At 40.3% G+C, this 24,856-nt stretch overlaps 1 protein-coding gene across 1 annotated transcript in view; it reads right to left on the bottom strand.

Annotated features, from left to right (window-relative positions):
- Nucleotides 1–3,013: 3,013 nt before the first annotated feature.
- The window catches only part of LOC118341921 (protocadherin Fat 3-like), a 23,689-nt gene continuing 1,846 nt past the window's right edge, over nt 3,014–24,856 (bottom strand). Inside the window, exons 2-14 of the mRNA XM_035680339.1 lie at nt 23,068–23,211; nt 22,326–22,523; nt 20,935–21,736; nt 19,478–19,612; nt 19,153–19,307; nt 17,544–17,795; nt 16,437–16,683; nt 15,354–15,507; nt 14,150–14,862; nt 13,711–13,824; nt 10,933–10,992; nt 9,274–9,309; nt 3,014–5,779 (exon numbers count right to left, since the gene is read on the bottom strand). Of these exons, the coding sequence (XP_035536232.1) occupies nt 5,148–5,779; nt 9,274–9,309; nt 10,933–10,992; nt 13,711–13,824; nt 14,150–14,862; nt 15,354–15,507; nt 16,437–16,683; nt 17,544–17,795; nt 19,153–19,307; nt 19,478–19,612; nt 20,935–21,736; nt 22,326–22,523; nt 23,068–23,211 (3,642 nt within the window). The 3' untranslated portion in view covers nt 3,014–5,147. The remainder of the gene's footprint in view (nt 5,780–9,273; nt 9,310–10,932; nt 10,993–13,710; nt 13,825–14,149; nt 14,863–15,353; nt 15,508–16,436; nt 16,684–17,543; nt 17,796–19,152; nt 19,308–19,477; nt 19,613–20,934; nt 21,737–22,325; nt 22,524–23,067; nt 23,212–24,856) is intronic.

Here is a 24,856-nt window from a genome sequence, read left to right as displayed (position 1 = left end):
TTCATATTATATTCAATGCATGCAATGCAAATGCAATACACAATTAAAACTGCAAACAGTGATGATCGAGCCCTCGCAACTCGTCACGTGCAAGTGTAACGTGCAGACCGCAACATGAAAATTAGCACTTGGATGTGTTAAGGCCAGGGCTCTTAACAAACTTGTAAAGTTTGGGTGCAAATGGAAAATCTGTACTGCAGTTAGGTTTAGCTGTAGGGGTAGGGTTAGGGTTTCCATCATCATGTCAAGGCTGATTTTTGAAGGCACACCACAGACACACTGTTTGACCAAATGTAAAGATTTAAATGTACCTCTCTGAACTTCTCTGGATTGTACTCACTAATTTTGAAGTTGTTCTGATCAATTCACTAGGAGTAGTTTGTTAAAATACAAGGCCTAGAAATGGTGGCAGAATTTGACATTAAATTCAAAATGGCCGACTTCCTGTTTGTTTAGGATATGGCTCCTGACATGATACATATGCCTGCTAATTTTCATACATGTCCAAGAAACAGGGCACCGGGGCTGTTTTTTTAAAAGTTTGTAGGGGGTGCTATCGAGCCATTTTGACACACCCACAGGCAACATCCATATGAAATGTAAAATGCTGACGTGTATGCCATGTTTCATGAGTTGTTGAGCCTGTTTAGCCCCGGCAAAATCGATCAAATGTTAAAACAACAAGGTGATGCTCGTTTTTCAAGTTAATTAAATTCAAATGTATTTATATTGCCGAATAGATATCCAACAATTCCCCCCGTGAGCAAGCACTTGTTGACAGCGGCAAGGAAAAACCTTTAACACTTTTACCAAAGACATATAGTAGCACAATGTAAGTTACACATAGAAATGTAAAGTACCAGTAATGGTAATGATATTACCCAATACTCCTCCTGGTGGATAGATAAGCTCACATCTCACATCAGCTCACATCGACGGCCTTTCTGTGATGCAAACAGGTTAATCACCATGTCATTAAAGTCTGGTGATTTTTGGATGAAGTCCCGCTCAATAGACAGCATTAAAACATCCAAAGTAGCAGGACCTAAGCCTCCTCAGAAAGAACAGCCTGCTCTGTCCTTTCCTGTCAGTGTGGTCCGTCCAGTCCAGTTTGTTGTTGAGTGTCACCCCCAGGAACTTGTAGGTGTCCACCATCTCTACGCTCTCACCGGAGTCCAAAGTCCACCACCAGCTCCTGGGTTTTCCCTGTGTTGAGCTATAGGTTGTTTCTGTCGCACCATCCTATGGAGTAAATGGAGAGGATGAGGGGAGGGAGGAAGTGGAGGGGGGTTGAAGGGGAAGAGGGTGGATGAGGGGCGTGGTGTTGCTGTCGTCTGGGTAAAGAAGGGGGAGACGGGCTGTGGAGGAGAAGGAGGAGGGTGGGGTAGCCAAGGTGTGAATTGGGGTACCTGAGGGGGAGGCATGTCCCTTTGTCCCCTCCACTGAACCTACTGACCTTTTCATGGCAGTAATGCTTCGTAGTTGATGACGTCACAGGCGTGTGCCATTTACACCATTTGGAGTTAACAAAGACAGCAAGCCCTCCTTCTGACTTCTTAACGCTCTGCTCGATCGAGTTCCACTGAACAGTCTGGTATATTCCCATTCAGCCAAGTCTCAGTCAAGCATAAAATGCTGCACTGCCGATACTCGCGTTGTCCACTGACCAGGGCCGAGACTTCAGCCATTTTATTTGTCAGCGAGCGTACATTTCCCATGGCAAGACACTGCTTGTATCTCCACCGCCTCTCTGTCTTCTTGTTCCTCACCAACGTGCCTGCTCTAGTTCCTCGCCTTCGTCTCCTTAACTCCACCGGGATCTCCTTCTGACATCCAACACATAAATCCCGATACTGGAGGAGCTCCTCACTTGAGTAATCCCTGGCACTTTGTTGTGTGGTGGTCGTGGTGTCCACATTCCTGTACATTGTTTATAGAAAAAAAAATAAGCCAAACCGAGGCGAAAAATAAAAAACTAAACTACCAACACTGTCGGTCCTATTTACAACAATAAATACAGTGCTAATTAGAGGGTAAGAAAAAAAAGTAAAGGTGAAAGTAGAGAGGGGGAGAGGGAGCTGTTGTGTCAACCTCTGCGGTGCCGTAAGTACTAAATGTGAATGTGTTTAATGGTAAATGGTAAATGGACCTGTACTTGTATAGTGCTTTTCTAGTCTTCCGACTACTCAAAGCACTTTTACACTACATGCCACATTCACTTCACGACACAATCACTCATGTGATGGCATAAGGCCATAGAAAGGAAACTTATGCATTCCAAATCACATACACAGCGATGCAAGAGCATCGGGCAGCATTGGGGTTCGTTATCTTGCTCAGGTGCAGCGGGAGGAGCCGGGGATCGAACCAACAACCTTCCGATTAGTGGATGACCCGCTCTGCCTCTGAGCCACAGCATGGCATATTAATTCATCCACTGAGCCATTAATGAATATATTAATTGATTGATGATTTATTTGAGCAAGTATGGTCCTCCATACGTTTTTACATTATCAACTCAAGAATTATTGTTATTTATTAAATTAACAGTAGTTATTGTATTATAAGCTGCTACCATGCCTAAGGACAGCCATGCTTTGAGGTGAATTCTATCAGCGTATCATGTTCACAATGATAATGTTACCATGCTGATTTTTAGAGGCAATGTTTACTAAGTACAACATTATGTCAGAAGTGTGAGACTCAAGTATTATCAAAAGGTATTTGACAGGACAGCCAGTAGACAACTGTGATGATCTTTCAGGGCAGATTTATCTCAGAATTGAGGAAAGGTGACATGGTGCGCAAGAACCTTTTTATTTTCAGCACTGAATTGAAAAAGAAAAAAGCTAAAAAAAAAAACACTCACTTTTGTACCCTCAATTTCTTTTTGACATTTCCTAATGTCTTAGAACACTAGGAATTCATCAAAACATTACAGAAAGCAATGTACAAAAAGATTCCCTCACAACCATAAAATGTTTAAAAAAAACAAAAAAACAACAACATTTGCTGGGATGTAATGTCTGTATTTAATATTGTGCAAAATTCACCTATAACATTGAAATGGCATTCAGTCAGTCAGTGGCAGAGGAGGAATAATGTGAAAATAATTGGTATCCCAAAGTCTCTTATTGTCCACATTCACATCCAACAGTCAAATAAAACAAAGAAAAGGCAGTTCAGGATTTGCAATTCCATATCTACAAAATCTGCATTTTAACAACCTAGCTATATACACTGTACAGAGATTTAAACACAAAGATACATCTTTTACAAAGAAAAAAAGAGCTGCATGCCCGAATAGATCAGGCATATTATAGTACCAGACAGTGACGATTTGAAGCAGTCTGGAGGCCAGATGGAAACGCCATTAGTGACCTGGATAAGGGTTTGACTTCTGTCTGCAGTTATGGTGAAAATGCTACAAAGTAACAGAAAACACTGGAATGCTATTATATTGAAAAGGTTGCTGCTCCGCATTATTTTTTGAGAATAGTGGTGTTACATTAAACAGGTCAAACAAATGGGGTAAAACAAATTAAAAAATCTATTTTCCTCTTGATTGAATAATTAGAATGACATACCACCACCAAGGCTTGTAGGATTTTAGAACATAGCGAATACCTAATCAGTAGTGCAATTCAATAACATAAAATGTCCAATGTGAAGAGTGGCTGTGGTTACTAATATGCACTTTTAGGATTTGTCTTGTAACATTACTACGTCTTCTACTATCTCTGAAGATAAACTATTTTGTCATGATCATGTCTTAATTATGTCATCTTTGCAATTCAACAAACTATGTTGTGGTTGTTTGTGCTTTGTTGTCTCACATGTTCCCATGTATTGTGGTTGTGCCTCAATCAGATTGTGCCTCCTACTTGACTAGCTCACTGCTTTTATTATTATTATTATTATTATTATTATTATTGCTGTCATCGTCATTATTATTTTTAGTCATGTTTCTACTATTATAGTTCATATTGTTACTATAAAAAAGTACTGGGAGTACTTTCCCTCCAGTCAAGTGTGGTGAAGTAAAAGTTGCATACAAGAAAATACAAAAGTAGAAGTACCTAAAAATGTAACTGAAGTCTTCCACCACCACTGTTATCATCGGCTAATAACATTTATTAATGAGATAAAACAAAAAGTTAATGTTGATATCAAACCTCCCTCTCCAGTCTGAAATAATAGAGTTGGATACGCAATGATAGTTGATAGACTGTTATCCTGACTTGAGTCCTGATCACCTTAAAACTATTTTGAGGTAATATTAGAATTAAATATTTATCCCATAGTAGTCTTAAAAGACAACAATGTAAATACTGTGGTTTGATAAGACAATTGCTTGTGAAGTTGAGATAACACCTTAAATGCATTAAAACCTACAGCATCTCTTGGCTGGTTGAAGGATGGTTGAAATGTCATGGCTTGATGTGGAGGATTGATTTTTTGGGAAAGGAACAAGCACATTCCACATTAAAACAATGGCTTTTTGAAATGTGGCCACAACACTGTTTCATACTTATTCACCAGTAAGGTCGTACTATTTTACAAAGTCTGTACAAGCTCAGAGCACTACAAAGTTTACAAATCAAGGAGGAAAAAAGAAACGTGGGGATTTGTATCTTTTTTTTTCTTAGAAAGAAGTTGTCTGATGGGCTTCTGTAAAGGAGCAGGGAACAAAACAATGCTTTCACTTACATGATTGTCCCTTCTCTTTTGTCTGATTTTCTCTACCACATCTGTTTTAGTCTCATTTGAATTAGTCTTCCTCATTTACATTCTCTACCTTTTTCTTTTCACGTTACAAATCCCTATTGGAACAGGAAGGACACTTCTGATTGCTCAGCACAGCAGGGACAGGACTGACAACACAGTTTGATTTAATGTTAAAACATTTCCATTTCTGGACCGAGTTGCATGGGAGAATAGTATGTAGAACAAGTGAAATGCGGTTTTAAATTTGCAGTTTTAATGTCATTGTTACTGACAATGTCTGTGGTTGTAGCAGTACCTAGCATTGCTGACAAAGCATTTCTTCCCCTGTGATAACATCTGCTTTTACTGTCATCTGCACCAATGCTATGCTCCTTCTGTCCCATTATAGACCCGACAGAATCCCTGTACTAGTCAATCATTCACACCTCAGTCTGTTGCTGTGAGTCAGTGATGATGGTCACCCCTCGACGAAGCTCATCCATACTGTCAAAGTCGCTGCCATGTTCAGAGTCATCCAGCCCGCATGGAGCTGACACGTCTGAGGCTGATGATGCACCAACAGACAGTCGCATATTTAGCGACAAAGAGTCATCAGTGTCCCCACTTCCTGCGGTTACCACACCAACTGAAGTGTTGAAGTCCCCGTGGGGCCCTTCCCCAAGGGGCAACTGGTGTGGAGGCAGGTATTGGCTGGGGTGGAAGTGTGGCCTGGCATGCTGATGCCCAGTGCTGCTAGAGCTCAGGGTGCTCTCCGTTGAGACAGGCAGGTTGGCAGACATTGGCGTATAGGGTTCAGGATAGTCCTCACCTAAGGGCAGCGGAGGTGGCAGCTGGTCTTGGCTCAATAACTCTTCTACGTGGGGAGGGGGGTAGTCGCTGTCAATGTCATAACCTCCCAGGTAGTAGTCTGACTCCAGTTCACGGGTGCTTCCTCCAAGGCGGGGAGCTGAGCCTGCAACATCACTACCAGGACCTGCTTCGTAGTTCGGCACCTCTTCAATGTCTGAGAGTCTGGTGCTCGGCATCCAGTCTGATGTGTCCCAGTGATATGCTAGACAGTAGAAGGGAGGATTGTTAATAACAATTTAGACTATGAAAAAAAACAGCCCCCCATATGGCTGAGTCAACAAACTAGTCTCCAGGTGTGGAGCTGTGCAGCAGACATGCCTTCAGTATGCACCAGGCATGTTAGAGTGAGTAAGATCAACCCTACACAAAGGTCTTGAAGGTCAGGTACATGACAAGGCACAACTGGCACAGAAAACATGTTAGGTCTTTGAGGGTATTTGACATGCACATAGGAGCCTTTGAGGGTCAGGGTCAGTGGAGTCACAGCATGCTGAGCGTCATGAAGATTTGCAATACTACAGCCATGTTGACGTGATCAAAAAAGAGTTATACATTAAATATCTGGTAGATTTTCCAATTGGTCAGTGTAGCAAAGTGATAAAAAACGTGTTTTCGGTGGGTTGTTGGCTCTGATACACTCCACTCTAATACTCTAATACTCCACTTAAACTTCACAAAGATACTTATATGCAATATGAATACAATGATTAAGAATATAATTAATCAGTTTAGTATCTGTGTCCCATTTCAGCAACCACAGCAAGACCATCCTCACTGACAGATTTACTCGAAGGTCCATTTCTAATGTTTTGTTTACATTTTCCTGAGAAGTGACCTATTGTGGACTGTTCACTTTCAGAAGCAAAAACAGAAGTACTACTACTAGTAATACACGTACATATACACATATATTTGTATATATACATATACATATATACATATAAATATATATACACATACATACATATACATACATATATACATACACATACACCTATGTATATATCGCTTTTATCTTTTAACCATCTTCAAATGTGTTTTTGTTTTTTTAACATAGACGAGCCTAGCAAATAGCATATAATCTAATAAAAGTAAATAATAAAAGAGAAAGTTGACCGAGGTTCTGACCGACAGTTGCTTCACAATTTAAACTAAACAACAAAACTGAAGCTAACTTAGAAAGGATCAACTGGTTCAGTTTATGTTAAGCATTTACTGGTGATAGATGACCACCAAAATGCAAAAAATTGTAAATGTGAAGTGTCATATGATTTTTTGACTTTGCAAGTTGATGAAGACAAAACAAGCACAACACAGCAGAAAGGCCACAGCTAGGATTCAATCCCAGGACCTTCTTGCTGTGAGGTGACAGTGCTAACCACCGAGCCATCGTGCTGCCTATATGCTTTTCTGAAATGTAAACTTTGAAGAAGTGGGTATCTGACATGGGACTCAGGTTGTGCTAAGGTGTTAATATTGAGCAATGGGACAAACAATCTGCTGACATTTAGTAGCATGAATGATGATTCTCATTACAAAAGTTTGGCTGACCAGAAGGAAAATCTACCAAAAACCAAAAACATTAATTTATAGTGGAGGCAAATTAAATAACAAATGGTGAGTGAAGTTCAAAAGCAATGACCAAATAACAACAACAAAAGACATCCATGCATCACGCAACAATTGGCACAGTACCATCATTGTGCTAGAGATAAAAATCTAAACAAAGTGAGATGCAGAAAGGTGACAGTGGCAGGCACAAATTGTTCGGAAGGGCCTGGGTTGCTAAGTCAGCACAGCACAGTGAGCTGGAGGGGTGTGAATCATATCAAATCACACACATACGCACACAAAGCGCTGACTAGGGAAGGGGAAGAGCAGAGGAATTTACCAATGAAGTCTGAAAGTATGAAAAAAATGGGTATACACAGAGGTAGAAAGATACAGAGGGTAGACAAAATAATTTCAGTCAGGATAGCTTAGAAATGAAAAGGATTGATTTAAGATTTGATTTTCATGCAGAGTCTATCTGAGGTCAATGGCTGTCGGATATTAAATGAATCCCTATGATGGTGGGGCAAGGTAGATGTTGGTTTTTGGCTTTAGGTTCAGGAGCCTGGAGTAGCATACTGTAGTAGCAGCTTATTTGATATTAATTAGCTCTTGGCTTTCATGCCCTGAAGGTGCCCTGTGGAGTTTTCTTTCAAATAAACAAAAGTTATATTTACATTCAGTGTTAATCACAAAAATGCACTGTGTGCATCCTTGAGGTCCAACAAATTTGTTGAATGATTTTCCTTATCATAAAACAACTACAAGCTCCTTTGTCTTTGCCTTTTGCTGATGCATTACTATATTTCTTAACACATTACACAATTAGCAAGAATGTGTATAGCATCATCTATGTGTATTTTCATGTACATCCAAGTACATGCACAAAACGAAAACAGGTACTCACTTGGCTTCATAGTACTATGAAAGGTCAAAACCTCCACAGGGTACCTTTAATATAAAGGCCTGGTACACCAGCAATTGGTTCGCAAAAATAGTGGTGGAGGTTTGGAGACTTACTGACAACTCCCAGGGCTCATTGGTGAACTAATACACATGCTGAGCTAAGTTCACCAAATTTTGTCTTAGTGCGAGTGTTTAGCTCATTATTTATTTCACCCATGAGTGGGTCTGCAGATCACGGTGAATTGATTTAGCTACAAAATCTCACTGCCCTTTGGAACTAACTGCCTTGTGTTCTGGTTGCATTGCTGCTACCAGAAACAACAACAGACACTATCCAATGAGTCAAATGTATAGTATATATTCCAGGTTTGGGCAAGTGATGATTGAAGGACTCGGGGGTGATCTTAACTTAATTAAATTTCACTTTAATGAATTTGCGCCAAAGGTGGGTCATCTTAGGTTGAATGCTAATAAGTAACATTTGTCTGCCATAAAACATGTCTGGAAATAAGCTCCTAAAGTACTTGAATATAGTCAATGTTTCAAAGTAAGGCTGAAAAGCAAAATGAGGCTCAATCATCTGAGCACACACTGTAAGAGTAATGGTCAAACTAGCCCCAAAGCCAAAAAGCCAATCGACACAGGGCATTTTGTCCAGTTGTTGCTGCTAACACACACATTTGTCCTTTGGGGTACATAATTATCCACAACAAATTACATGGAATTAATACTTTTGTAATGGCATAGTAGTTTGCACGATATCCTGAGACAAAAATGTGATGCTGGCACTAGAACAAAGATCAGTTGGTCAATGCCAAATTCAATGGAAATTTGGTCAAGATATCCTGTTCTGGACCAAATAATTGGATATACTGATCTACCAGCATGATCATACCAGCTTCATCATTAAACTCTGATCAAAGCTGGTACCTCATTTAATATATCTAGAACATCAGTCTTAAAATGTATTGAATAAAATCTGTTGAACACCAACACAGACAGACATTTACATTACATAGTAGTTGAAAATGTTAATAGACATGCAGCCTATTATGACCCAACTTTTTAGAAGTATTTACAATGTAGATTTAGTTACTTTGATTATTTTTAGTTACAGTTATTTTCATTGCATGATGTTTTGTCTACTCGCTGCAGATAGACAGATAGAGAGATAGATGAGATAGATAAAATAGATAAGATAGATAAGATAGATCAATAGAGGGTAAAGTTGGTAGTCACCTCTGTTGTAGGTTTGACCGTGGTCCATAACTGACACTGTCAGATGGAAGAACAACATAACACAGAGGCCTTTAGCATTGGATCATGAGAGTTGATTTACTGTTCTGAATGTAGTCTTACAGGATAGAAGAAGATTTAGGGTGGAGGTGCTGGAGTGTTTTTGTAATTATACCAACATAAATTGACTGTCCTGTTGAATGACCTTATAGGTTTCAGTTGGAACTCAGACGTAAAATGGTGACCATGCACCTCATCATTTTAGCCATGATAAAACCATTGTTGTCTTGACACAAACGGTTACAACTATAATATTACAAGCTCATGAAGGCTGTAGTTGTTGAAGACACTGTCCTTGCAAGAAATATGACAGCCGATCAGTCACGTTTGTTTGGAGAGAGTCCCTGTATGCATTTGTGCTGTGTCTGACATTTGCTATGCATTCCATTTAGCTATCCGATTAGGGAAGGGGACGGGCATGATAGGCTATACAGTGTCTGACTTTGACACAGGTGTCCTTGGTTTGTATCCCACACTGACAAGTAACCTATGTTGTTTCTGGTATTAGGACTAGCTCTCCTTAATTTGGTTAAAATGATGAGGTGTTTACTTTTCTGTATAGTGGTAGATGCTGATTTACCAAAGAATGTGGACAGAATATTGACAGAAAACCCCACTTTCATGTTTTAATGATTTTCACAAAGAACAATGGAAAAAAAACATCATGGGTGACCAATCATGTTCCATTAAGAGCCAACAGTTTGCAGGTTTTCACTCCAACCAATGAAGCATCACTGACTGACAATTCTTGAGGGAGTTGAGTAACTCATATGTATGATCACCCACTGAAGTGATCAGTTGGAATTAAAACCCACAGATTGTTGGCCACAGGGCTGTCCCCTAGTAGTTGACTAAAGTTGATGAGTCGACACAATTTAAATTTTTTAAGAAAAACAATGTCAAACTTGTTGGAGGAGCAAGTTCATAGCGAGTTGATTTGTAACTAATGTTGTACATCATCCGTTGTATTGATAAGAGTCTATTTGTTTTTGTAAAGGTGGAAGTTATTTATTCAGTGTTTTGAACAAAGTGTGAGAGACTTGTGTGATGTTATAGTGTTGAAATAAATTAACTGAGTGTTCAACCCTTGTTGGTTACTCCAACATATTCAGATTCATTACTGTTTTTCCTGTTAGCATTTAACAGGCAGCTGTTAAAATTCAAATATTTAAAGAATTAAATTAATATCATAAACATTCAATGACCAGTCGATTATTGGCTCAGGACAGCCCTGGTTTGCCTATTAGTGGGACATGGTTAGCCACCACTGCTTTATTGACAATATACTGAGAATTGAGAGCTGCTGGAACAAAATCTAACCTGTAAGGGGTTTGGACTGAATACACACTGACTGTGAAACAGCATGAGAAAATAATCTGTAAACATAAATCTTGACATGTTGGAAGCTAATCTAACAGTGCCCAGGACGTTTGATTTACTGAAATATACAGACTGTAACATACAGTGCAAGTGTATTTAGCTTCGGTTGCCTATATAACTGAAGACACCTCGTTCAGAGGTCAAGAGATACTACAATGACAAGAATGAGATGAGAGAAGAGAGGAAGAGTGAGAGAAGAGACAAGGGGATGAGACATGGTACCTTCACTTTCGATTGTGTCGACTGCATCATTGACCAGTCGAATGACGGTCACTATGGAGGCTTGTGGGGGGAAAAAAGGAGGAGATAAGTTTTGAAATAAAGTCATTGAGTCATTCAAAGTGAAAAATGCTCATCATGGTGTTAGTCAGGGATCATGGCTCACACCTGTGGCATTTCTTATGGCTACCAGTCAGTCAGTAGCTGTCAGTCCTACAGAGAGGACTGCCTCTGGCACAGTCAAGACCCTTGTTGATTTTAATGCATGGGGGCAATTTTCATTCAGTATTTTTAGATATATGGAGATAGTATTTAGGTCAAAAAATGCAAAGAAAACACTGCCAAACAAAGAAAATGAACTTCCCATGTGCAAAGAAACAATATTAGAGCATCAAAAAAAATAAAAAATAAACACTAAATAAACAACACCAGTTCATTTCTACTATTTGTCATTTTAGTGCAGACATTTTCTTATCTGGTGACACCAGTCAGACTAGCAACCAGCAAGCACAGGAATGACAATGGCAAGAGTTTTAATATGGCTGAGGAAAAATTTATATATTTAATCAATTGATGATTAAGGGTAGAGAAGCTAAAAACTTTAAATTATGATCATTCTGAAAAGTAAGACAATGAATGCCATGTTTTGCAAACAAAATCTAAAGGGAATAGCGTAGCAATGTGAAAAGATGAAACAAAAAAACAAATATACAGCTCCAGCACAAAGTCCACGACCAACACCATGCAGTGAAGCAGTAAAAACCCTTAGCCTCTTCGAGGTTGCTTACAATGATGCTGTTGTGAAATCATTATAATGTTTAGTTGTGAGTTTTTGAAACCCTGGGAATGTATTCCTGCATTATTTCGCAGCAATAATAGCAAATTGATAATACATGCAAACGACTGAAACATCTAGAGGCTTCACTTTTTTTCACAAAACGTAAAGGTTGGACAGAATTGACACTAAAAATATGCATATGTATTGTATACGCGTATACAGTATATATATGTATATATGTATATCATCCATAACATTCAGCCATAACATTATGACCACTGACAGTGAATAACACTGATTATCACCTGTCAGACATTTTGTCCTCAAAGTTGATGTGATAGAAGCAAGAAAAATGGGCAAACGTAAGGATTTAAGCAACTCTGACAAGGGCCAAATTGTGATGGCTAGAAGACTGGGTCAGAGCATCTCCAAAACTTCAGCTTTTGTGGGGTGTTCCCAGTCTGCAGTACCGGTACCTATCAAAAGTGGTCCAAGGAAGGGAAAGTGGTGAAGTGGTGAACAGAGCCAGGGCAACCAAGGCTCATTCATGCATGTGGGGCTGTGGCTCAGAGGCTCAGAAGAAGAGCGGGTTGTCCACTAATTGGAAGGTTGTCGGTTCAATCCCCGGCTCCTCCTGCTGCATGTTGGCAGCAAGATACTGAACCCCAAATTGCTCCCGATGCTGCATCATCAGTATGTGAATGCGAATGAATGAGTTGATTTCTGTTAGAGGGACTTTGTCATCACTGTGTGAATGGGTGTGAAAAGGTGAACGTGGCATGTAGTGTAAAAAGCGCTTTGAGTGGTCGGAAGAAAACAAAGGCGCTATACAAGTACATTTACCATTTACCTTGTGTAGGGTGAAGGTGGGGAGTGGGCTAGCCCGTGTGGTCTGATCTAACAGAAGAGCTACTGTAGCTCAAATTGCTAAAAACGTTATTGCTGGTTCTGATAGAAAGGTGTCAGAACACACAGTGCATTGCAGTTTGGGGCTGCATATCCACAGACCAGTCAGGGTGCCCAGGTGATGATAATGTTATGGCTGATCGGTGTATATTTCAAATAATTTCTAGACAGTTTACTTGATAAATTTAATTAATTATAAAAAATGTTGCCTTGCTCAGAAGATGGTATTACAGAGTTTCAGGTACTCTTGGGTAAAGAAATGCTGCAGCTGGCTTGCAACATGGTAAACAATATTCTGTCTTCTTCCTACTGTGCACAGGGCTTTTCTTTTAACTTAACAATACTGACATTTAAACATCATCACATGTACATGTAAAAGAAAATCAATATCAATGCCTATTTTCCCATTGCTGTCAGTACTGCATCTGCACTACACTCACCTACTAAGCAATTATGACCTTGGTCCTGGTATCACCATATGGCGTTGTATTTTCAGTTATGCATTGTATATCTAAAATGTTCTGGTTTGTAAAACACAGTGGAAACAAAAGGCAGGACAAAGGAGGAAGGAGAAAACACAAAACGTTCACCTAGGAAGCCGGGGGTTCATGTCCCATGAGAAAAAAAAACACTGGCTTATTTTAGTTAAGTTCCATACTGTCACATACGTGAATTACCACATGACACTTAGCTGAGCCCAAAGCATGAGGTTTTCCTAAACCTAAAGTTGTGTTGTTGCTTAAACCTAACTAAATTGCAACCCTTTCACAACGTTAACCACATTTTAATAGGGCGTGTCATACAGATGTAAAAGGGTATTTGTTTGAGACTCTGAGGGGCGTGACAAAGCAATGCTGGTTTGGACGACCTGGGATGAGAATGTGTTGGAAAGAGAGTACAAGTTTTGCAGGGGTATTGATAAGAACATTTTTAAAACACAAGAAAGAGACCTCCAGTGTAACCAACTAATACAATTAACAAACAAGCAAACACAGCATTTTAAAATAACTGTATTTAAAAGAACTGAAACACTAGGGATTTGAGTTCGGATCTGAGTCCCCTAACCACTCTTGCTTGGGGGGGGATGTGTGTCTTACCATTGTCATCACAGGAGTCAGACTGGAAGGAGCTCAGTGATTGGACCTCTGAGTTACTGCCTTTGTTGCTCCCTGAGAAACAAGTTACTTCTTCTGCCATGTCAACCATCTTACCTGCAGGGAGAGGTCAGGGAGTCAGGAAGGCCATATTCCAGAACAAACACAAATGCAGAAAAACTGCTTTTCTAATTTGAGGAGTTGAAACTATTACCATGTATGATGTGAAAAACAGTATTGTCACATCTTCTGGGATAATTGTTGTTTGGATTGTAGAATATAAAGTGTTTTCAATTTCATATTAGGAAAAAAATGCATATACTAAACCTCTGTGTGCTCACAGAAACACATTCTCCACTTACTAATACTGTAATAACCCTAGCCTATTTGTACTGTAAGTTGTAGCAGGTACAGCAGTAAAAAAACACAGACACACACACACCCTCATCACTGTCCCATGGGCTCTTGCGTATGGAGTCGCAGTCTGAGCGACAGGGCGACACTGGCGGCAGGTTGGGGGCCACACTGCACACCACCACTCCCCTCCTGGTTGTTCCTGACAGGATCCTTGGTGACTCGGGGTGAAAGGTGCTCATCTCTGTATGCTCTACACCGCGCCCATCCACCACCTTCTCCAGTGTGGACCGCGGGTCTCCTTGGAAACAGGGTGTGTATGCCATGGGCCTCACAGGGACTTGTGGAGGTCCCATCATCCCACCAACCCCCACCATGGTGGGCCCCAGCCCTGACTCTGCATACAGGTTGAGAGGGTCTCCTGGTGTGCAGTGTAAGGTCTTAAACTGAACACCGTTGGCCTTGTTAAGGAGTGCTGCAGTGGCTGGGTCCTGGACCAGAGACAGGTTGTTCCGTGAGTAATTCTTCTGAAAAACCTTCTTGCGAAAAGCAATAAAGAGGATGATGAGGGTGATGATAACAAAAAGCACCACAGCAATGCCGATCAGTTCCTCTTTACCCACGACAGCGTGACCTGCCTGCATGTCGGGGACGACAACAGGCCGCAGGCTACAGCGCTGGCCCACGAAGCCCGCTGTGCAGTTACAGTAGAAGGAACCGTGAGTGTTGACGCAGACGCCACCGTTTTCACACTCACCCTCTGGATTGTTGCGGTCGCATTCATTCACATCTTCTTCACAGCTGCAAGATGGAGGGATGGCAGAAAGAGGGCAAGAGACTGGTATTAGATGGTAGCGTATGAATAACTTTAGACTGCTCAGTTTTAGCTGTGCTGAGTTAACATTTATAATAAGAAAATATATCTATAATCCTAATATTTGGCAAGCTACATGTTCGACAGAATTTAGTGTTTTATTAACAAGGTTTTCAGACATTCCAAAATTAATTGGTGGAGAATGTAACCTTTTATGAATTCCAGACAACAATATGTATAACAAATATTTGGAGTAAAATATACAATTTACCCTAAGGTTCAAAACTATATTATGTACTATACTATAATATATACTAGGACTGAGTATTTGTTACTATCTAGACATACAGCTGTGGCTGTGGCTCAGGAGGTAGAGTGGTTCGTCCACTTTGTGGAAAAATACTGCTAGAGGTGTATGATAAAATATATTTTTCCACAATCTGGGTGAATCAACCTTTAAGGACTTTCAGAAACTCACGTCAGACCCTTGAAGCCTCTCCTGCAACTGCAGAGGAAGGCATTGCCGATTGGCTTGCACGCACCACTGTTCTGACACGGGTTGGGAACACAGGCTGTAATCTCCATCTCACAGCGTCCTCCGGTGTACTGGGGGTTACAGCTGCATGAGAACCCTGGCAGACAGAAAGGGGGGGGGGGGTTACAAATGTTATTACAAATTCATTACAGCGCTGCCTGTCCAAAACAGACACACCTTTGGGAAATCACATAAGTACACCCATACAGCATAATGAAGAGATACACACACACATACACAGTCACAAGACACATAAGAAAACATGAAAAACACACAACTTTAAATGACAAACACACTTTAAAGAAAGTGCTGGGAAATTTGCATTTTTTATTCTTTGTATGCAATACAGCAGAGACACACGCTAACCTTTGCACAGCACTGTGTAAATAACAACAATGTCCTGCAAATTCCCAGGCTGAATTGCTCATTACAGTGTAAATGAGGAACATGTGGCATGTGGTAAGTCTTACAGCAGCGTTTAGTGAGGCCTGCTGGGACCTCTAGTCTTATAGGAAACACATACCTCTGCTAAAAAAAACACTGCTGATAAATTAACACTACTACTAGATTTTAATCCATCAGCTGATCACTGCTCTGCCTTAATAACCTCCTTCTACTCTCTGGGATCTGGCCTTCCACAGAGTTGAGGCCTGAGTTAGCTGGGTTTGATTGTTGGTGATAGATGAATCTGAATTTTTTAGATCTTCAAAGTGGCTTCAAATTAATCTGAGCTGTTGTTAGAACAGCTAAACTTTAAAGCAACATTATGTCATGTTATGTAATGGAGTTGCAAGCTGCAACTACACCGCTAGATGCCACTAAATCCTAAACACTGGAACTTTATATTAACATTTTAAATTAATGTAATTAATATTGAGTGTTTTCCTTGTCTTCCCTTTTTTGTTTTCTCACTTTTTTCCCCCAATACATTAGACACATTTGTTAGCTTGTTAGTTTTCCTAATTTTGTTAGTTTTCAGGACCTTCAGTGTGAAGTCGCTGTGCGTTTGTATTTCCTATTACTCACCACCAGAGGGCAGGCTGGTGCAAGTCGCTCCATTACGGCAGGGCTGCTGCAGGCAGGCATCAGGATAGAGGATGCAGCCCAGTTTCATCTCTGTCAGTCCTACCACCTCTGCATAGCGCGAGCGTTTGTTCTGTAGTGGCAGCTCGTTGTTGTTCAGCATGACTGAGTCCAAGCAGCCCTGGAAACCCTCAAGCACCTGCGGGTCTTTCTGGGAGTCCACAAGGCTGCGAGAGTGAGGGTTCTGCACCTGAACAAGAACAGAGGAACCAGTATCACACACATAGCAGCATATCGTTTGACGTTACCTGACACACAAAACCTGTCTGGAATAACAAGTTAGTGTTGTATGGCTCAGTCTGATCCACTTCTTTTTTCAGTTCACACACAGAGCAAAGAGCTACATTTACCTCTGCTGTATTGTCAATGCACTAACCTTACTGTATTAACATCTACAAGGAGCTCTGGCATCTTTTCAGAGAATATAAACTGTAGAAACACAGATTAAATTATCTTTTTTTATATATTTTTTTTAATCTGAAAAACATGCAGAGGAAGTGGAGATACTCTTTTAATGCTGCATAGAACCCCAGTAACAAAAGAGCTTTTTCTTTGAGCGCTCAGGTAAGTGTATCAACTTTTTTATGATCTCAGATCCTCACTATGGTGGCTGGACAATAAGAGAACAATATTTGGAGTGAGGGGACAGACATTGGACTTTGAAAAGTGAGGGGGAAAACACTATAGGGGATACAGTTCTTCTTTTACATATTTGTACCAAGAGACTATTGTCTCAATCACTCCATGTTACATACATTGTAGTGCCCCAACAGGAACATACAAACTGTGGAAAAAACATCATATAGTGTGAGCAGCACAGCAATTCACAGAATTCGATCCCATATCAATACAATGGGCATGGAATAGAAAAACTACATTCAGCATTTGACTAGTACAACTATCATTTTACCAGATAATAAGTACCAATTAGAGGGAGTGTTGAATTAAGCAAATATAAGCAACCATCTCGGGATGTCTAAAAGCAGAGGAGCCCTAACATGACTGCCACTGCAGTACCATCTGAACCCCTACAACTACTCAGGAACTGACCAGTGCTCCAAAGTAGATGGTTCTGTCCGGAGCAAGTGGTCGTATAAATGGAGGTCCATGGCGCCGCTCAATGTAGCTGTCATCCAGCGCTAGACTGCTGAAGTTGCGGTTCAGCTCCAATGCCACAGTGTGCCAGCTGCCATCATTGATACGTCGGCCAGAGATGCCCAACATGTCCGGACTGTCACCACCTTCACCAACACCATCGCCAAGGCTACAGGCCAGCTGGAACCACAGCTTCCCCTCCTCCAGCTGCTCTCTCACACACACACACACACCACACACACACACACACACAGACACACACACACACACAAAGCTTTAATGCTGCAAGTATATCTAAGGGTGAAAATACACACCACGATCCTATTCTATTGAAAATGAAAATCAATTCAACACAGATAGGTTAGATGTCAAATATACAGAATAGCTCTCCCTTTATGTAGCCCTCATGAGGTTGGAGAGCTCTGCTCTAAATGTTTCTAAAATTTTACTAAATTTTAACTGCCCTAGTGTACACTCAAAAAGAGTTTGATTTATGTGACACCAAAAAAAAAAAGTTGATCATAATAGGGAAACTGAACAATATGCCATTCACCATATACAAAAGAAATGTATCTTTATCCAGTCTATTTTTATATACCCTTCAGCGTCTGTATGACATTGAGAGGTGCATGACAAAACCGTGTTTCAATGTAAACCCATCTGTGTCAGGTAACGCAGTATAAAAAAACAAGGAAGTCTGCACCATGACGTGGTAGAGTGGATAGATGGCCCAAACAAATACAGGGCATGAACCCCAGGAGACTGGGTCGCATTCATGGTGGGAATTTAGACACACTTGTGTTGGAAATTATTGGGTCTCTGTAAATAATTTGATAAGGAGAGAAGTCTAGACCTGCTTTATTTGAAAAGTGTCCTGAGATAACTCTTTACGTATCATAAGGACTTTCAACCAGAAGACTCCAATTTGTGTTCCACGTGAAAGCAAAAGTAAATGATATCATTTATATATCATTTTTTGTTAAATAAATTATGTTATGTCCATCATGTGACATCACTGCATCACAGTCTGTAATTTTCATCACGTGACCTTCATCCATGAACTTAACATAGTTATTTTAAACCAAACCATCTTATCCTAAACCTAACCAAACTGTGATAGTTTCACAGCATGGTTGTAGTACTTTTCTGGCAGAAAGGCTTTATGGGAGTCAGACACTGAGAGAGCGTGGTCATTTGACGACCTAAGATGAGAACCAGTTGCTTTATGTCAATGTTTTGAACAATTCTTTTCAAGTAATATTGTAAGTTTTCATGCTTCAAATTATAGTTATACTATTTAAGAGTTTCTTAACTGGCTCATGCCCACATTTTAAGTGCTAATGCTCCCATGATATCAGCAATAGAGTTGTCAAGTTGTACTGAGAACCTGAAATATCAGTAAAATAGATCCACAAATAAACAATAAAAATATGTTATATATAGTGGATATCAAATGAATCTATTAATTATTATTAATTATAAATTTTTCCTTAATTTCCTTCAATTTGTTCTTTGGAGGATACACAGAGAGAAACGAGGCACCTATGTGTGTATGTCTGTGTACCTTGAGCACAGTGCAGGGTTCAGTGTGTGTGTACATGATGATTCCTCGGCTCTGCAGTGTTCTGATCCTCAGGCTGAGTTTCAGCTCCGTCTGCAGCCGGTCAGACAGTCTGTACTTGATGTAGCTGTTACCCGAAAAACTCAGAGACGAATGACCTGCACTCCCGCCAACACGCACACACACAGGCACATGGATTAATAAATCAAGTTCCAGAGTAATGCAGTATGTGTTTGTGAAGCTGTAAATACACTTAAAATGCATTTTTTTTATTTAAAAGTTGTTGTTGTATGTATTGCTTTATACATCAAACTTCTTCCACACACACCTGCACACTCTCCTAGTTTGCCTGGTGGACACTGGCATGCATAGCGCCCTCTATTGGCCTCAATTGAAACACACTGCATGTCTGCTGGACATGGTTGGTCCTCACACTGCTCTGACAGGAGAGCACAGCTGGCATCTGTACAAACACAAAGGAAGAAAATATACTTATACTACCATTATAGGTACCATAGTTGTGTAAATTGCTTTAAAGTCTCTGCACCAAGTGCATGGAAAGGGACAAAACAATGTAAGCACTGGTAAGTAAGTACATAAGTTCACGTTTTTTTTGTATGTGTACATTTTGAAACATATGCATTCCTGCTGTAGCAGTGACGTAGTGCTGTTACGGCCACCAGTCTGTTACGGCCACCAGTCTGTACTTGAGTCTGATTGGCCACCAGTCTGTACTTGAGTCTGATTGGTCAGAATACTGCTGAATTGTCCGTGTCGTCAGCCTGTCTTGTTTGAGTTTCTGCCTATAGCAGGCCATAGGCAGAAGCAAAACTGAGATGTGATTTGATTTACCAAAGGGTGGTTAATGGAGGGCCTCATATCTGTCCCAGAATGGAATGTAAACATGGTCAAGTGTGTTGCCACCACACATAGGACAGGCTGCCATGAAAAGTGCATAATACTAAGCTCACGAACCAAAACCAAACCAAAGTCACAGCCATTAGGAGTAATTTGGGGTTCAGTATCTTACCTAAGGACAATGTGGAAGATGGGAATCGAATAAGCGACCCTGCAATTATTAGATGACCCGTTCTACGACAGGACCATAGCTGTGTTGTAAGGACAAAATGTATTTCGTGTTACAGCACATCTTTTTCTATGCATCGTGATTAGGATGCAGGTTCCTGGGATTAATTTAACATATTCTAAGACAAATACAGCCCTTAATATCAGAAACTGAAACAAATGTTAAATGTAAACAAAATTGCTTTGTGTGCACAGCTCCTGTGGAAAAAAAAAAATCCATAAAACTCAGCAAAGTTCTCTTCTTAAGTTAATCGTTTAGTTTTCTAGCTGTAATCTCTGCTGTCTAAAAATATTACATTATTCAGTCCTCTCGGTCCCATGGAGGTCAAAGTTTACGAGAAATTGTGTTCTTAAAGTCCTGTAAAAAAATAAAATATACAATAACAGAAATAATAAACAATACTGAATTGTTTTTTAAAAACATACCATTATTATGTAGATTGAAAGGCTATGTTTTAAGGCCAGATATGTTGTACACGTATATGCTGAATTAGTTTTTGTTGGTGATGGCCATCACTATGTGAATGTGGCATGTAGTATCAAAGTACTTTGAGTGGTCAGAAGACTACAAAGGTGCTATTCTTTTATTTTTAGAACAAAACACTGAAATTCCAGTTTTACTTTGATATACACCAACTATATGAAAACGTTCTCAGACTGCAGCAGGCTCATGCACATTTACAATATTATATCACTGACCGTTGCATGTGCAGCGTGAGGTCCGGTGGAAACGTGGTGAGACAAAGCTGACCCGTGGCGTGCTGTATGTAGCCAGGTTGTGAGAGTCCAGGATGATACTCTGTTCGCACTGTGCCCCGCGGCACTCCAGCCCCGAACAGTTCTTGTCTAAGATAGCTGACACTCTGAGGACCTCTTCCAGCTGCCGCCGTGATGCACTGAGTTTCTGGGTGAGATAGGCGGCCTTGTAGTACCCGTCCCCTGCTCTTTCCACGGCAATGAGCATGTCCAACTGTTGTGTCCCGCCAACTGGCTGCAGACTAAGCAGGTGCAGCGTGTCTTGCTGCTGTGAAGTGGCGGCCTGCTGCAGTACCTTCAACACACTCTTCAGGTGCAACCCCACAAAATCTTGTGGTGCCACACTCTCAAAGCGTACTGTCACCGCCTCATGTAGCATCTCTGGTGTTGCCTGCTCCACGTGCACGCTCACTGGCACAGGCACGGCGAAGCGGCCATCACTAACACTGGCATTGAGGGAGTACCTGCCTGCATCTAACCCACCCAGGGCGATGATCTTCCCATCACGAGGACTGATCTTAAAGAGACTGCGCTGGACTGGGGGGGCATGGCCAAATGTCAGTGCATCATAAGGGTCAGCGTCGGTGGCGTGCAGCTGGCCAATCACACCACCAGGAAATTCATCCTCCATAGTGACAATATGAACTTCTAGTGGAAATGCCACTGGCCGGTGGAGGCTCTCCTCAATTACCCTGACTGTCAGCATAGAAGAGGAGGACAGACGAGGCTTTCCTGAGTCTGTTACCTGAAAGGAAGAGGGATAACAGGGAGAGAAAATGAGATCATAAGAAAAGACAGGAGAAGATATGCAAAAAAGATAATAGAGAAAAGGAAATAAAAGGAGATGAGGACAGGAGAAATTACTTTGTAACATCTCAATTTGGTTTTACTACCTGCTCTCTTACAATGGAGACACTTTGCTGCTTGCTCTCCGCTTTGCTTACATTCTTTTGCTTATATCCTTATTTTTTCTTCCAAAAGCTATGGAAAGAAATAACTGGGACTTTAATTTATGAAAGAAACTAGCTCCCACCATATTTTTTATTACTTTTATTACTTCTTCAGTACTGGTGGCTGACCTGCAAGCAGCAAAAGCCTATGTTTGTAACTGGAAACTCATTACTCAAAATCATTTTGAACACCTTGTTCAAACATCTTTCTATTCATATTTTAGAGGCATTCAGTGATTCACAACGCTTTTGAATCTGAGGTGATGCCAGATAATATGTCACAATTTGATGTGACTCCAAATGAAACGCCACAAAAACACACGCAGAGCTGCTACAAATGTTGTACAAAAGCAAGCGTGATGTTAAAAAGCAGTTTGACTTTACCTGTATCTGAATAACATATTCAGTTGCCAGGTCCCTCCTGAATACTTGATTGGCCACAAGTGTTCCATCTTTATCTAGCACAAACTCTCCACCTTCGTTTCCTGACAGGAGGTGGAAGTCAAAGGGTGGGCCATTGTGGGAAGAGTCCAGATCTGTGATTGACAACTGCAGGATGCTGGTGCCAATCGGCTTGTTTTCCTGGGAGAAGAGACATGCCATTTGAAAGAGATGGTGGGCAAGATCGTGTGTTGAAAGAACAGCCCTATTAAGAGTCAGTGTTTAGTTTGTCCATTCTGGGCTACTGCAGAAACATGGCGGCCTCCACAGAAGTGGACCCACTCCCTCTGTAGATAAAAACGACTAATTCTATGGTAACAAAAAAAAACAATTCTTATTTTCAGTTGATTACACACTAATGAAAACATACCTGTAAATATACTTTTTTCCATTTCTGCCAATGGATCCTCCATTGGTCAACCCTGGAAATGTTTATTATACAAATCTCTGTTTTGTTCTGTTTTTGTGTTGATACTGACTGCTTACTGTACCATACAAGAATGTCAGTTTTGTCATATTCAGATATCAGCAGTAGGGGAAAAAACTATACTGTACATTACTCTAGTATACAGAAATGGATATACAGGATATGCACATTTGTATGCAGTAAATTTATTTACGTAGCAGAAAATTCACATTTGATCTTTGGTTTAAGTGAATATCATGTCAATATCATCAGGTTTACCTGTATGACAGTAATGAGGTTGGCCGGGGAGAAGGTGGGGGGGTTGTCATTGATGTCAGAGATATCTATGTTGACCATCACAGTGGATGACATGGGTGGGATTCCACTATCCAGAGCTCTGATAGCCAATGAATAGCTGGGAACCTAGAAGGACAGACACAATGGAAGATGTAAAAACCACAAAAAAAACACCAAATCTGTGAGCATATGAAGATGTGCAAATTGACCATCAGCAAAGTTGCTCAAGGAGTTTGGATGAGACAGAAACTATGAAGTTCAAAGGAAAGATTTCCTCTATCGGTCCATATGATAGGGAAGCTGAAGCAGTCTGTTAGAAAAAGAGCTCCACTGTCTGTCAAGTAGGTGGTGGTGTGGATGGTCAGGATTATCCATAATGGATCAGTTTATTCAATGTCCTTCTCTCCACCACAACTTCAAATATGTCTGGTTTGCAGCAAATTATGGAGTCAGTCCTTTAATCAGGTTATGAAGTCTGTTGGTATTGCTGGCTCCAGTGCGGCTCACCAGGAACGCTACAGCAAAATACATACTATTCTTAGGGCCTTTCCTTGAGGTGAAAGTAAAGTTTGTCCTGAAGGTGGCAGTAGAGGATAGGCAAAGAGGTATTAAAATCGAATGACATTATCCCCTCAGAATGTTGTATTTGACTGTAAATCATGGACTGGACAGAAGCCCAATGTGAACTTATGTTCAAAATGGAATTTCTTTCTTTCTTGTCATTTGTTCCTTCATGAGACGATTCAAGTATATTACAAGCTGGGTCTTGTCTTCATAGTGTTTCATCATTTATAATACTGAAGAAAATATAGGGACATCATTTATAATACTGAACTCAATAGTTTTCAATAGCCGAGATCTGCACATCACTAAAAAGTCCAAATGGGTCAACAAACATGAGCAGCATGACCTGTCTGATCTTCTGACTGCACACGTCTTGGCCTGTCAGGCTTTTCAGTGATGTTATAGTGAATAACTTGGAGAATATGATAATATTATTATAAATGGACAAAACTATGAAAATACCCAAGTTGTAATGAATTTGAATCATCCATTAACCTTTTCAGTCACAGGCCAAAAATTTTATATTTTTAATCAATTGTTTTTATTTCACAAAAGGTAGAACAATAGTCATTGCTATACAAACACAAAGTATCATAGTGACAGGAAAAGATGCATTTGTGTATCACTTCCATTATCTGCCTCTCGTAACAGAGCTATTTGGAAACATGAGGTGAATATTTGTAGTTCAGATAGAACCCAAGTTTGCCTAAAAGAATTAAGTTACCAAATGCATTTACTAGAATTCTGAAGGCTATTTAATACTATATAAGCCATCAGGCCATCTCTCTCTCTCTCTCTATAATTAATAGACTTCTCCAGTTGATTACTTAACTTACAACAGTTCTTTTTTCTATTAATACAATTTAGGAAATATCACCAAACGCAAAAAGATACAAAAATTGTAGAAAAATAAACCCCCTTAAATATGTATACATGCTGCTTAGTCTTCCCTAAACCCTGCTGCAGGACTTTTCTGTTTCTACATATAGCTTTCTGCTTTATAATAAAGAGCTAATGAAGCACGCTGAGGAGAAATGCAAAAACAGCACCAACAATATTCTGCTGCCTGAGACATATGAAAAAATAAACCTCAGTAATAAACAACTGTGACCTGCTTAGAGAAAATAGAAAAACCAGTATGGAAATTAGAGGAGGAAACCTTTGTACATGCACATACTTAAGTATTAACGCATAGACACATGTATGG

This window comes from Morone saxatilis, unplaced genomic scaffold, assembly GCF_004916995.1.
Source record: "Morone saxatilis isolate NCDOM2014 unplaced genomic scaffold, NCSU_SB_2.0 Contig8, whole genome shotgun sequence".
Taxonomy (NCBI): domain Eukaryota; kingdom Metazoa; phylum Chordata; class Actinopteri; family Moronidae; genus Morone; species Morone saxatilis.
The sequence above is the reverse complement of the archived record's forward strand: the minus strand, read 5'-3'. Positions and strand labels throughout refer to the sequence as shown.